Source organism: Leguminivora glycinivorella, chromosome 6 (genome assembly GCF_023078275.1).
Source record: "Leguminivora glycinivorella isolate SPB_JAAS2020 chromosome 6, LegGlyc_1.1, whole genome shotgun sequence".
In the NCBI taxonomy this organism is placed as follows: Eukaryota; Metazoa; Arthropoda; class Insecta; order Lepidoptera; family Tortricidae; genus Leguminivora; species Leguminivora glycinivorella.
The window spans coordinates 2,375,145-2,390,878 of NC_062976.1; the positions used below are offsets into that span (position 1 = coordinate 2,375,145).

At 38.0% G+C, this 15,734-nt stretch overlaps 2 protein-coding genes across 2 annotated transcripts in view; one reads left to right on the forward strand and one right to left on the reverse strand.

The window, feature by feature from the left end:
- The window catches only part of LOC125227613, a 147,067-nt gene that overhangs the window by 124,916 nt on the left and 6,417 nt on the right, over positions 1-15,734 (reverse strand). The gene's annotated exons all lie outside the window — the stretch shown is intronic.
- On the forward strand, positions 2,320-14,087 carry LOC125227611 (maltase A3-like). Its single transcript, XM_048131960.1, has 7 exons — positions 2,320-2,485; positions 3,240-3,419; positions 4,302-4,438; positions 5,539-5,801; positions 11,537-11,723; positions 12,214-12,591; positions 13,495-14,087. Exons 1-7 carry the CDS (start codon positions 2,341-2,343, stop codon positions 13,828-13,830), a joined length of 1,626 nt encoding a protein of 541 aa, XP_047987917.1. The 5' UTR covers positions 2,320-2,340; the 3' UTR covers positions 13,831-14,087.

The window sequence follows — 15,734 nt, forward strand, 5'->3', positions numbered from 1 at the left end:
ACGATCACACCTGATGGTAAGTGATGATGCGGTCTACGGTGGAGCACGCTTACCTATGAGATACCTATTTACTCTTGCTTTAAAGAGACCTGGATTGTACTCGTGCGGAAACACAGACTCAGGCAGGGCATAAACTAGCCTATTATCGATATTGGGTGGGCAACCCTAGTCCGGGCTATTACCCTCCGGTCAGAAACAATCGGCGACCGACAGGAGCGCGATGACTGATGACTTTACTCGCGTTGTGTGTATTGATGACTAACCTACAATTTTTTAAACATTCTGTATATTCATCATCATCATTTCAGCCATTAATCGCCCACTGCTGAGCATAGGCCTCCCTTCGTGTGCGCCACTCATCCCGGTCCTGGGCTAATCTCATCCAGAAGTGTATATTATGTATATCTAAGTATCTAATTGTATACCTATCAAAGAGGATCGAGTATTATAGAGAGTTACTGTCGAAGTAAAATGTGTAATCACAGTGCATAGACTGCCATCTCTTGACACAGGCTTACAACTTTTGAACCTCAGTTTTGACAATTTGACCCATATTTTTAGCTTGATATGTGTTAAAATGTCAAATATTACTATTAGCGCCATCTATTTGAGCGTACCCCAAAGGTGTAATGCCATCTAGGCCACCGTACCTTTTTCTGTATGGTACCGAGCTACCGACTTACTGAGGTACGTTTTTTCTTAGAATTTATCTGTCTATACGGAGTTACATATGTCTTTGATACCTATTAAAACCAGAGTTAGTTAGTTCCGAGTCCCGGGCGAGGCAACGAGTTTTAGAAAATCTTTGAATGCAATTTTGCTTTTTTTTTTAAATGTATAACTTAAAGTATAACTTAACCACAAAATTTAAATTAAAAAAAAAGCTTTTCATGAAACATTTCTAAGAACATTCCCGACTAACTCAGTTTTCAAACAAAAAAAAAACGAAATCTAAATCGGTTCATCCGTTCAGGAGCTAAGATGCCACAGAGAAACATACATACAAACAGACGGACAGACACGTCAAATTTATAATACCCCGTCGTTTTTGCGTTGGGGGTTAAAAATGAGCCAGCTTAGGATTGAAGGTACTTTCCCTTAACGGCCCGACTTATTTTTCCACACTGTACTTAGAGATGAAAATAATATCTAACCGACATGTTTTCGTGTTATTATTATTTATTTATTCATAATAAACAATTACACTTATGCAGTACAATTAATGCGCCAAACGGGAATAACCAGTTTGTTGGCGCTGCGCTCAGTTCTAACTTTAATCCTTACTGGTTGATAGGTAACTGTTTACATGTTGTGTCTTATGTGAATACTATTGTTAGTAGAGATAAAGCATGCAACTATGTTAGGACAATATTTTGAACTAAAGTGTTTATAGCTACTAATACCTATTAGTTACACATTTCGCTTAAAGTTATTAATTTATTAACGTTTAAGACTTGTAAGGTACATTTCCAACATTTGGTCTTTTAATTTCCTTTTAAAGGCTGCTTTGGTACTATTTTCGTCTTCAGGTAAAGGTCGTATACTATTATATATCCGAGGAATGATATAGTGTAATGTTCTTTCTCCATAATAATTACAACTCTGAGGTTCGAGATATTGAGATCGGTTATCATCTCTCAACGACCTATTGTTTATACGCTTAGGTATCTTATGGTCGTTGCATCCGTGTTGATCCACGGCCATAAGATACCTAAACTTCTCTTGTACTGGGAGGACCCGACACGCCCCATATAGCTGGACATAGTCACCTTTACATTTACTCTTTTCTTTTTTACTTACAAGCATTTTCAAAAACCGCACCTGCAACGATTTAATTTTGCTAATATAGGTTGGAAAGGTCCTCTCGTATACGGTCAGACCATATGTTATTAAAGATTCTACTAATGCATGATACACAACAAATAACGTTTTTTTGCAGACTATGCTTTGAAGATGGTAGAATTTTCCTAACATTATTCTAAGTTTATTACATATATAGTCAATGTGATTTTTCCAACTGAAGTTGTCATCTACCGTTAGGCCAAGATATTTATATTCACGTACTGATTCTAATAAGGCACAAGTGCATATTATTTTATCATTATGGAGGCAGTTATAGGTATGACCAACAATTGATATTTGTGACCCTTTCTTTGGCATATACGGTGAGCAGACGTGCATCACTTTTGTTTTGCTTACGTTTAAGATAATGCCGTTGTCGTGTACATTTACCATTCGTCTCTCTAAAATATCCTAACAATAATTAATTCGTTCAGCAAAATCCAGTACAAACGTACATCCCATCACTACATGACAAATGTCGAGGTCGAATCATTACCCATGACGATGTGGCTGCTGACACTCGTGCTCGTTGTCGGTACCGCTGTAGGACAAACGGTACCTTGGTGGAACAGTGCTGTGTATTATAGGGTACTGGTGGACTCTTTCAAAGATGGTGATGGAGACGGGCTTGGCGATCTTCAAGGTAAGGCCAAAAAGGGAATAATATTTTGTACAACGTCTAATAAAATCTGTTCTATGTTTTTGAGCTCTGTGGATATCCAAGATTTATGAATAGACGCTAGAGTTCGTTTTCGGTACCGCAGTAGGACAAACGGTACTTTGATAGAACAGTGCTGTGTATTATAGGGTACTGGTGGATTCATCTTCAAGGTAACTACTTAAATTATTGGACCTTTGAAGATTTTTGCAAAGCACCAATATGCAGTAAGTACCGTTGTAGAACAGACAATACATTGGTGTTGTAATGCTCTTTCTCTCTATGTTTTTCTTTTGAATTTAGAATCTAGAACTGTTTTGACATGATGCCAACGACCACTTTTCATCATCGCACCGCTCGCCATCGACAGGGCGCTCATCCACACACCTTGAAACCTCCGGCTGTGGAATGAGCTCCCTGTCGAGGTATTCCCGATGAACTACAGAATGGGGTTCTTCAAAAAAAGAGTGTACAAGTTTCTAATGGGTCGGCAACGCGCATGTGACACCCCTTGAGTGGCAGGCGTCCATAGGTTACGGTGACCGCTTTCCATCAGGCGGGCCTGTTTGCCACCGACGTGGTATAAAAAAAACTATTGGGAAACCAATTACCTCATGTAAAATTCAGTTGAAGAGTTCAAGGCGAAGTGATATTGGACTGACTTTGCTACAATAATTATCACTTTTGCTTCAATTGGCTTTTTTGCTGCAACCCTAAATATGTTGTATGTTGTTTCAAGGAGCCACAAAACAGATGAGCTACGTTCGTTCATTAGGAGCAGACGCCATCATCTTGTCTCCCCTCAGCACCAAGAGTAAAGACTGCACCAAACCTGGGACCATCGACTTGGGGGGGATCGATCAGCGCTATGGGGGGCTGGATGCCTTCAGCCAGTTTCTGGAGAAGGCCAAAGCTTTGGGTAAGTACAAAGACACAAGCCTTGATTGTACTTGTCTAAGATGAGTCCAGAGTGGACCAAACCCGGGACCATAGAAGAAATTTATCTTCATATTTTTGGACAAAAATCTAGATCTCTCATAATTTTTAACAGCCTTCATGACTAGTTTTCTAACAAAGTTATTGAGAATCATTGTTGTCTGATGCGATATGACGAGCATAAAATCACTTACATGGGTCATCAATTATATACTTATGGGGATTAACAAGCGTGACGGAAATGCAGATTTATGTCAGACAAAACGGACGTAAACAGCTTATATGAATCTATTCTAGGTAGTTTGTATGAAACCTTCCTTTTTAGTTACCAGATTGCTATACATTTTCGGTAACTTGGGACATTTTGGTAAACCTAATGGATCTTGCTCAGCATCATGGACTCTATCAGCCTACCAATTTTTATCGAAATCGGAGACGTGATCCAAATGTACAAACTTTTCGGGAATTGCTGTCAAGTCTCTAATAAAAAAAGAAATGGTCTTCCATTATGCCTAAAATGCTGTAGGTAAGGTACTGATTAAACCTACTTTCATCATAATTTTGCAAGAATAACTGATGAATGAGCTTAAATTATGTTTTCATGTTCATTAACAAAATATTTAAACAAAACTGCAAGTTTATATTGAAAATGAGAAAAAAAAAATGAATAATATCTATGGTCTATTTTAATAGCTGGTAGGTACCTTTTAGATGTAGTGTAGGGACGCCCGGCCGGAAGCAGGCGGGCTGTCGATCACTTGTCGTGTTTATTCAGCCCAGCGCTGGTACCTACCTTAGGTAATGATTATTTCAACTTCCTGTGATTCCATTCAACTGTTTATAAAATTGCCTCTCCTTGTAACAGAGCTGAAAGTAGTCATCACCCTGGACCTTCAAACTGCCAGTGCAGCATCAGAGTGGTTCACGTCCAGTGCAAGCCGAGCGAACGGGTTCGAAGACTGGTTTATTTGGGTTGATGGAACACCTGAACAGCCTCCAGAGGTATTATCATGATTCGCTTGTCCTTAATCAGGATCCTAGTCACTTAGGGTTGACGAAGCATGTATTCCTTTCCATACATCTCATCATTGGCCGTCAACTACATAATTCGATTACGTTTTAATTTTTGGCAAGTGGGTAAGTAATTTTGCTCATTGTCCTCAGTCTCCCATTTACCACAACACCTATTTACGAAATATCGAAATGTAGGTTTAATAAATTCTTTGGTTAGGTACTTAAATTAACTACTACTTAGTCCCGTTAATTTGTATGATTATTATAATTAAAGGTCAGATATAAAATCTTAAATTTGTTTTTTATCATGCAGAAACGTCTGCGAGCGATATTATATATTTTTATATTAAAGGAAAAATGGAAAAATTCACACCTCCGGCAGGGCAGGACTCGAACCTGCGACCTCTGGCCTTGCCGGGGCCATGGCCAAGGCAAGCTTGGCGGCAAGGCCAGAGGTCGCAGGTTCGAGTCCTGCTGGATGTGTGAATTTTCCATTTTCCTTTAATTTAAAAATATATAAAATTTTACAATGTAACTTGTTTGCCAATGTTAAATGAACAAAATCATGAAACAGCAAATCTGGGGCGACTTTAGACTTAATCAAAGTTGTATTTACTCTTTCATTCGTGCTATAAAGTGCTATTTTTAGGAGACCGAATTTAATTTGGAGTATTACTTTGTTATTACAAAATTCGATGAACTTAAACAAAACAAAATAAGATACGTATTCAAAGTTTTTAGTTTTCTTATAAATACTCTGCATGAGCACCAATTTTGTTAATACGGAACGGAACCCTAAAAACCGTTGCACGATCAGTACAATGAGATTACAATGTATAAGACGTGTTTTATGGGCTAAAATCATATTTCAATGTCATATAAATTGTAACGAAATGGAAGTGACACAAACTCTAAGGGCCCATTGACACGGTGCGAGAAGTCGCGCGCATTTCACTACATTGCGGTATTTGATTGGGGTGCTGAATGGCTAACTTCAACAGTGCGCAATGTAAATAAAAACGACCTCGTCGTTATTTATTTATTTGGGCTTTAATTGTTCCGATTTTAAAATCCTGATCTATTTACAGCTAGAACCCGGTATCGACCAATGGACGTATCACGAAGACCGAAAGGCATTCTTTGCAACTCGAAACAACGCTTCTCTCCTCAACCTCTGCTCCGAAGGTGTAGCATCAGCGTTAGCTTCAGCTCAATGTGCTTGGCTACGAAGGGGGGTTGCTGGATTAGTACTTAACCCTGATTTTAGAGAACAGGAATGTGGGTTAAAAGTTTTGAGGAAGATGGTAGCGGAAGCTATGACGTGTGCTAGGGGGTCAAACTTGGAGACACCGTAAGTATTTAGTTATAACAAAATTAATTTGAAATGAGATATAGGTTTACCCCCTTATTCATAAACATTCACTAAAGTTATCAATATCGATAAAGTCCGTTCGTCCCTTTCCGACGTATTGGTGTGATAAAAAGGGACAAACGAACTTTGTCGGTAATTTTGTTCGGTAATTTGATGATAAACTTGATAACTTTAGTGAACGTTTATGAATAAGGGGGTTAGAGTGTAATATTATCTTAGTGTAAGATCTGAGTGCACGCTGATATTAGGCGTACAGTAAGGGTGCGCGCCCACGGGCGACAAAGTTGCTCGGCGACTTACGTATTTGTATGAAAAGTTGCGTCGCTTCGTGAGCGCACTTTCATATTAGCCCATGGTCACGACAAAAAAGTCGCTTCGAAAAGTCGCCCGTGGGCGCACTCTCTGACGGGGTGTGCGGTGTGCATGTCAAACAATCGAAGATTTGAAGCCCATACAAGTGTCCTGCGTCGACACAGAGTGCTTACTTACTTACTGCTTACTGCTAGCCTTTCTCCGCAGACGTTTAGTCTGGTTGCCTTTGGCATAGGCCTCTCCCATATTTCTCCATGTTTCTCTGTCTAGAGCTTGTCTTCTCCACAAGGCTCCAGCTACCTTTCTGAATTCATTTTCCCATCTCATTTTTTGTCCGCCATCCTTCCTTTTGCCATCTCTTGGGTACCATGATGTTATGTCCTTAGACCATTTTTCTCTTTTATCTCGGAGCATGTGGCCAGTCCATTTCCATTTTAGTCGCTTCATTGTCTGATTTACGTCAGTTATCTTCGACACAGAGTGATGGCAGGTGGACTAAAATGTTAACGGAATGGTAGCTTAACAAATGTAAGAAGTGCCTGGCATCCGTTAGCTCGTTGGGTCGACGACATCCGAAAAATTGCTGGTCACAACTGGATAAGACTAGTCCCGGATCGGGAGAAGTGGCGTACTAGAAGAGAGGCCTATGCTCAGCAGTGTGCGATAAAGGGCTGACCAGGCCCCGTAGCCGAATGGCATTTCTCCGACGCCAAACGAAAGCGATACGCCGCTGGCTCTGTCGCGCCAATACGCAAGCGCGATAGAGATAGATATCTACTAGCGCTTCGTTTCGTGAGCGTTTCGTGAGCGATTGTGCCATTCGGCTAGCCACCCTGATGATGTTGATGATGAGTCGACGCAGACGTAGAATGGGCAATCATACCTAACTTTACCTTTTATTCATTCTAAAATACCTCCACAAATATTATATTATAATCCAATACACCTAAAAGACAACGAACAAAGCCGACCTTTCCGCAGAGTAAGCAACATCTATCACAAACGCAATCGCTCGAAACCCGACGCGGTCCTCGTACAAGATTTTTCGATTATTTTGGGACCAAGTACGTAGCCAAATACACGAGAGCGCTTCTTTCATTTTGCTTTTTTTTTATATTTTTAGAGAATTTTAGGTATATTTGTTTTCAGAATCAAAAGCGCTTTCTATCTCAATAGGAGACAAAAAGTGTCTCAGAATTTCCATACATTTTTGTTACTTTTCTCTTTTGTTACCTACCATATTCAAAATGTATGGAAAATGGTAACAAAATGAGAAAAAATCGTATGGGACAATTTTTTTGACTAAAAAAGCCACCTACATAGTGATTCTGAGTAGGAATAACGTAAAATTTATCCCAAAATATCACATTTTATAAAAGTGGCAAAAAAGAAACGATCACAAACTCTCACGATAATATCGTTATCGTAGCTATCTCTATCGCTCTTCTGTATTGGCGCGACAGAGACACACTACGTTTCGATCGGCGTCTAGCGTCAACAATTGTCATTTCGGCTAGCCCGCCTGTGCTCCATAACGTTGATATGATATACTGATTTAATGTACTTTAGCTAAATAGCGGAAAATAAATGTAATTCTGGTGGTCTCGTAGATTTATCCAGGCTTTAATGAAAATAACAATATGGATGTGTGCTATGAGATCCTTGTCATGAAATTATATTTGTTAAATATATTTATACCCATTTAAAGTAACAGAGTATTTGATTGTAACGAATATCTATTAATGTAGGTAAGTAAAAAAACCCGGCCAAGTGCGAGGCGGACTCGCCCACCGAGGGTTCCGTACAAACTTTCAATAGATTCTTAAATATGGCATTATCATTCACGGCAAAAATTACATAAGCAAAAAAATTGGAACAGACTTTTCGTTAGGATCATAATAAAGAAGAATAAAAATTAATCCACCTTTAAATGCTCGCCAAGAAGCGCTAAAACCACATACGTACGTACTGAAATAAGTATTTTCATATTCTTCTTACCTACAAACTCTCTACCATTGACGATGTAATTTCCTGCATTATTTCAAAAGTGACTCATGTGTTCAACCGCATTTTCATTACATCATGGTATAATAATATATTTCGTCACCACTACTATCGCTTAAATAGCTCAGGTTGTACTAGCGTAACGTAAAATGACGGACGTTCCTGATGTCGTGGGTTCGATCCCCGGCAGTTGAAATGAACTTTTTTTGGTTTTTATTTTTATTTTTTTGTTGTATTATATAACATTTTATTTAATGCTGTGAGTAATTTAGGTACAGTCAAGATATTTAATTCCCTAGCCATTTTAAAATGTTATTAGACACATGTAATGCAATAAGGTCGAAAACTGTATTTCAGTATTAGTATTGATTGAAGGTAACCTAAGGCTCAACATCGTTCCTCCCCGCAACCGCAATACTCTGTCTTAGCTAACCATCGCTAGACGTTATGCCCTTGTAATAAGGATTACAAATGTAATGTAATAAAGATTAAGGATTACAATGACAGTTGTCCGGTATGACTCATAGATTTATATATTATTATTAAGCTAGATTGAGTTGTTAGGCCAAAAAGTGTGTCCACATGAGAGGGTAAAGTTGGGGCTGGTGTCCCTCTCGCACTTATTGCCACTGTCAAAATTATTTGAATGACGTCATCACTGTCATTATTTGGGGATACCAGTCAATATTCAAAGTTACTACCAAATCTACTAATACCGAATTAAAGGTTTTTTTAATTGCGCAAATCTTTGGTTTTATGGCTTCATAATAATGACTTACCAATTCGCTACAAGGTATGAATATCCTTGCCTCGATATAATACAAAAATCATTTAAGAAGTTTATTAACTTAGTTATCATACAGGTAAAAACACTACTACTATAGTAATCTCTTTAACACTGGTCACACGTGCGAGAGGGACACAAGCCCCAACTTTGACCCTCTCATGTGGATACACTTTTACTATCCTAATAAAAACGTTTTTCTGCACCGGTGATAAAGTTCAATTTATTATGGCAAAAAAAGTGTGAGCTCAGTCCCTATTGAAAGTCCATGGTATGACTCAATGAAAAATTGGCTAAATAGTAATCAGAAAACAAGCAAAAAGGGTAGAATATATTTCTATAAGTTATTTCGTTGGATTACATTACAAAATGAATGTATAATACATTATAATACTCGTTGTAATTTTATAGATTTAAATAAATAATTTTATTAGTTCAAATTAATGACCGTCAAGGAACAAAAACTAATTGAGTCGCTATTAGACCGTTTTCACATTATCCGATCCGATAACGGATGTCGGAAGGATATCAATAGATGAATCCAAGATTCCGCCTGTAATGTATGGGATATCGGTCCGACATCCGATATCGGATCGGATAATGCGAAAACGCACTTAGGTCTACATTTTACACTTTTGAAAACCAAGATTAATTAGAGTCAGTTGTATGGTCGGTATGTAGTGTAAATAAAAAGTCGAAAAGTAGTAGGTTCTTTCTATACTTTTTGCTATGTATTTTATATTTCAATAGGCAGGCTTCTGTACCCATATTACAGTACTTTCAATATGTGCTATCCTATAATTAAATTCGGACACTCGCGTAGACACTTCTAATATTATTTGAATGGCATTACCAACATTAAATCTCCTTTTGAAAATAAATTTTAAAGAATATCCCACTATCAGATCAGAGCCACTGGTATTTATTTTAAAACCTATAATAAATAAATCCGATTAACCTTTGGGTTGTCTGCAGTCGAATTTAATTATTTTCATAGAAAATATTTTAATTTGTATCCTTCCAGCTCGAGATTCTTGGAAGCCCTGTAAATTTTTCTTTGTGAGAACAAGATATGACATGTCAGGAAATTTACACATACTTACATACATTACATACATTTATTGTAATAAACGTAGTACAAGTGACCAAGATAAAGATGATACAGTAGGGTATTTTTAGAGTTTATGTAATGAAGAAGTAAAATTGCGGCCTTTTTTAGGTATTTCTAGTTATGGAATAAATTGGAAATATCTAATACCTACATACTTATTATATATTGGTAGCCGCTCCATTCGTTCAATATTCGTTCGCAATTCATTTTGACATTTAAGTCATTTGAGCATATTATGACAAAAGGTATTTTGATAAAGAGTTTTTAGTGTGTCGCAGTTCCATTTGCAATTTTGATACTTAGGTCTTTATGCACTAAGTTGGTTATGGCATGAACGATTTTTTTCCTAAGCAGATAAGAAGTTAACGTTATTAGCATCAACAAGAATGTTATAAATGCAATTTAGACCCAGATTTTTAAAACATTTTTGTTATGAATTGTGCGTCCTTGTATTTAATGTCATTGCAGTAGCTTGTACTTATCAACTTATAATATAAATAAAACATAAAAAAAATTAATTAAAAAAGCTGTAATATCTACGACCTACGTATGCGACGACTGAGATTTGAACCCGTGACCTGTAGCTTGTAAGTCTAACGATAATCGCCGGGGCTATACCTAGCCGTGACATATGGGTCGAAATTAGACTTTGCATAGCTTTCGCGTGTTTGTAACAAGCGTTGCTTCAACGATTCTGAAGAATGGAAGAATACATTTCACAAGATGACGGAGATCTGTCAAATGGTAGAAGAGAAAAACGTGAGATAGATGTATGTACTGACAAGTATATACTCTTTTCGACGACTGTCAAATCGCATGCCTAAAATAAATATGTAATTTTTTAAATTACTTTGGACTTTATTATCGGTGGGAAACGTCTGTTTTTAATCTACCTAAAATATTACTTATGTAGAAATAGGCATGTAATGAGGAGGAACACTCAAAGGATACGACAGATGGCGCCACCCTATTAGTCCGTGAGACGTGAGAGCGAGAAACTAATAATTATGTTTTTTTCTCTCTCTCACATATGAATGACAGTGACATGCCTAGACTCTTGCATAGGCGCCGCCTGGCGGGGGAAATTGTCAGTGTGCCTCCTCATTTACGTTAATGTGTAATAGAAGAACAGAATAAAAAGCATGCGACACGGCTCATCACCTACTCTCGGCCCAGCTCCACTGGCGTGGTGGTTTGCCATATGGATTCCTAAATATAAGACACTAAGGTCCAAACCAAACCACGCAAAAAATGTAAATATATTATTAAATTAAAGTATTAAATAAAGGTCAAACTTATTGGGTGGATTATCATGCTGTTAATATTGTTAAATAGGGACAGTAAAAGTCAACCTCGTACTGTTATCTGTTCCTAATTTGCCCGGTCAAATTTTTAGAATTTTTATTTCCATATAAATATATTGGTGGTTTTTATATGCTAAAAGTTAAAGGATTGTTTGAAATTTCGAGGCAGCAGTAAATACACATTTATTTTTATTTCCAGAGCCATCTTAGTCGAGACATCTTTACCTCCAGAACAAGCTGGCCAATACTACAGCAATGGCGGCATAGGAGCCAACGGCGTCATCAGCACAGCCCTTACGTCTGCTCAAAGATCAGCTCCTCAAATGGCAGTGGCTTTCTACGCTGATATACTGAATGCTCCGCAAGATGGTGTTCCTACTTGGCAGGTAATTTTGCTCGTTGTTATCTTAGAAGAGTCTTCTCTTTTTAAAAGTCTGCACTTGATACTGCTGTTGTCAGTAAAATGGGAGCCAACAATGCCACAAATATGTGACTTACATCTGCCGTAAGATCATCTCTTCAAGTAGCAGTAGCTATCATCATCATGCTATCATCTTATATCATTTTTAATGATTTAGATGGTGATGCTCTTGGCAAAAAGTCTTACTTTTAGCAATTCATACGTTGCTTTTGCATACTGTAGCGACAACAGCTTTAATGCCAACAGTGCGACAAATTCGGGCCTATTTATATTTACAAATATAAAAAACGTATTTTCTAAAGGATCCTATAGTCTCTTGTCATATTTACTGTCGCAATTGAAATTTACCCTGTTGTTAAACTGTTGCATTCCTTATCTTTACATCATTTCGTCACACATAGATCAAATGTTATGAGCTCCTTGCAAAATTTCTAATCTTTCTTTTCTATTTCCAGACAAGCTCCCCCAACGCAAACCGCATCACAACCAGACACGGCAGCGACATGGTCGACTCCATCAACCTCCTCAACCTGGCACTCCCCGGCTCCAGCATCATTCATCAAGGAGACGAGCTCGGCTCCGCAGATACCATCCTCGAATGGTCCACATCTGACTCCTGCTTCCCTAGTCTCCCTTTACCGTCATCAGCACCATTCCCCTGGGATGATACTGCCAATGGTGGATTCACAACTGGAACACCTTGGTTGCCTTTAGCGCCTAATTATAGATATGCAAATGCGAAGACCCAGTTTGTGAATGATGGGAGCCATGTTGGGGTGGTGAGAGTCGCGGCAGCGATGAGGAAGAGTCCAGCTATTGGACCTCATGCTGAGGTAATTATCGATTTTTTAATTAATTTGAAATTCCGAGATCTTTATCAGCAGGCACCATCCTCGAATGGTCTACTTCTGAATCCTGCTTTGCAAATTTTCCTTTATCATCATCAGCACATTTTCCTGGGATGACAGTTCCAATGCTGGGTTCACTACACGACTGGTTTTTATTGATTTGAATTAAACTTTTCTTACGGTCCAGAAAGTTAATGCGCCTTAGTAAATTCGAAAGTTTTACTAGGGTAATTATTCTTATAATATTTCTTAACTAAGAGTGCGAAATCGAGTGACAAAATATATTTCAGCTTTTAAGAAGAAGTTTTTACTAAGTCTACTTAGCTAGTCTGACGTCTAAATAATAAATATCTGTTAAATTATTGTTTATTAGAGAAGAAATCATATACCACTAAGATAAAGTTATTTATTTACGAAGAAATCTTAGCTGTTTATGCTCACCGTGTGATAAACATAATATCCCATAAGGTTTCTATTTGGGATCTCCGCCGCGCTTAATAAGGTTTCTCTCTCATAAGATCATCCGTTGATATTGTATATCGTATACATATACAATCACAACACAAGTGCCGGCTTTTATGATAATATGACAGTGCGATCATCTATATTCTACATATAAGATTATGAACCTACCGTTGTTTGATTTTAGATGTGTTGTATTGTAATAACCAATGTTTGCTCCATCCCGGGAGACGTGGTATTGTTTTGTTTTTCGTTTAGCTTTTATTATGTGTATTAGCTCGAGAACGGGTAGGATGTTTCCGAAATAAAAATCAGTCTAATCCCAATAAAAGGTAACCTTTCATCTCAAAGTGACCTATTAGTGATAGCGTAAACAGTACAATTGTATCAAACTGTAATTGACCTCATCATATTTATGCCTTCTAGATCAAGCGTCTCGGAGACGCCATTGCCGTCCTCCGTTGGGGAGGCACCGGCTCTCTCCTCGTCGTCTCCAACGTCGGCAAATCCCAGACCGAAGCCCTACTATCCTCAGTCCCAGGTCTTCCAGCAGAGATGACCGTGGCTTCCAGCTCAGCTGGCTCTTCCTTCTCCACTGGGTCTCACGTAAAGCTGGAGAAACCAGTGAGGCTTGGACCTGGAGAGACGGTGCTGCTGGCCGGAGCACCGAGACACTGTGGGGGGCCGGGCCCGGTGGACAAGATAGCTAACAAACTCAATGAGGGGTGGCAGAAGATTAATAAGTATTTCAGTAATCTGTAAAGACGCAGACTTTAAGATGTCCACTAGTATTTGGCAGTTTTTTTTTCTGTTACTTACAATGTTATCAAGAGGGAACTCGACTGTTCTTAAAATAAAATATTTTATACCATGCACGAAATGAAGCATCCGATACCTAATTATAAGAAAAGGATGGACAGAAGTTTGTTTAAATCCAATTTCTATTTAGGAGGTCAGGTAGAAATATATAAAGTAACTGAATTGACCGTGACGTCACTCAATTCGATTTCATATTCATTTTATAAAATAAGCAAGTCATTGAAATTCGTTTTGACATTTCTTAAAAGAGCATTTCTTTTTTTTCCAATAAATTTATTTTTATTTTTTTAGGGAATTTTAGGTCAATTGTACTCAGAATCACGAGTACTTTCAATCTCACTGGGAAACAAAAAGTGTCCCAGAATTTCCATACATTTTTGTTACTTTCCTCTTTTGTTACCCCTTACAACATGTACGGAAAATGGTAATAAAATAAGAAAAAATCGTATGGGACAATTTTTTTAACTACTAGTATTGAAAAAGCTATTAATTCTGAGTAGAAATAGCTTTTTTTTTTAACTATCGCACTTCATAAAAGTGGCAAAAAAAAAAGAAAAGCTCAAAAAGAAGCTGATTTGACTACGACGAGGCAAGTAGCCTATTATCATTTTCAAGTAGATATTGTCTCTCATACTCTGTGTCGGTCATACTAGTATCAAATTTTGAAAAATCGATTTTGTGAAACATGATAGCTAAATAAGCTGAATGAGGGGGGCAGAAGAATAATAAGTATTTTAGTAATTTGTAAACGCAGTCTGACATAAAGACTTCTAAACTCCAAACATGATCTTGATAATATTTAATCACTTTGCAAACAAGTTTTTACAGCCCGCGTCAAAATTCCTATTTTCGGAACTTACGTACGAAATATCATTTAATATGTACCACTAGCTTTACGGTGAAGGAAAACATCGTGAGGAAACCTGCATACATCAGCGAAGAAATTCAAAGATTTATGTGAAGTCTCCAACCCGCATTGTAGTAGAGGAGTGGAATGAGAATTTGTATGGGGGGGGGTCATAATAATTCCCACAGAACCGAAGTTTGGTTTTTTTAGTTCTTTGTGTGTGTCTTTTTGACATACTAAAAATATAGTAAAATATATTTATGCAAAATGCGTTTTTTCGACTGCCAAAAGTTGTATGAAAAATTACTATGGAAAAAAATCCTAAAATTTAAAAATCGTCTCTGGTATCAACTTATGGGGAATTAGGCGGCAATTTTTTTTATAGCGTTGATGTTTAGCAAAAATATAAATATTTTTCACTATTTTGGTAAAATAAAAAATGATAAAAATCATAAATTTGATGAAAGGAAGTAATTAAAACATAAATTTCAGCAATGCAATTTTTTTCATATGTCCCACACCATGGTAAATACGGGTACGATCCGCCTGGTGATTAGCAGTTACGGTAGCCTATGACGCCTGCCAATCTAGAGCCTCCACATGCGCGTTGCTGGCCCTTTAGGGTACCTTTCCACTAGAGATGCGCAACGTGACAGTGTTTGATATCCACCAATCATGTTCACTGTTCACAAAGCGTAGCGCTAGTAGGAACGGGTTCGACTAAGCTGATTGCGGATATCAGAAGCATCCATAACACATCTCTGGTGGAAAGGCACCCTTAACAGTCCTCAGCTAGCTCGCAGAATAACGCGCGTCCGCGGGAGAAAATCCTCCTAAGCCTACATCGAAAACAGATGCCTTAATCTCGCTGTCCAAGGCTCTAAGTCACGCGGCCCCGGTAGCCCAAAGAAGCGCTGGCTGGACGTCGTGGGAGCGGACATACAAGAAAACAATCTCACGTCTAAGTATGCTGAAGACCGGGCAAAGTGGAGAAGACTGA

What these genes read in the sequence shown, in the direction of transcription:
- LOC125227611 (XM_048131960.1), top strand. Translation starts at nt 2,341, where the DNA reads ATGACGATGTGGCTGCTGACACTCGTGCTCGTTGTCGGTACCGCTGTA. An exon ending in CGGGCTTGGCGATCTTCAAG is followed by an intron (nt 2,486 to 3,239) that starts GTAAGGCCAAAA and finishes TGTTGTTTCAAG; the next exon opens with GAGCCACAAAACAGATGAGC. An exon ending in ATGGTGTTCCTACTTGGCAG is followed by an intron (nt 11,724 to 12,213) that starts GTAATTTTGCTC and finishes TTCTATTTCCAG; the next exon opens with ACAAGCTCCCCCAACGCAAA.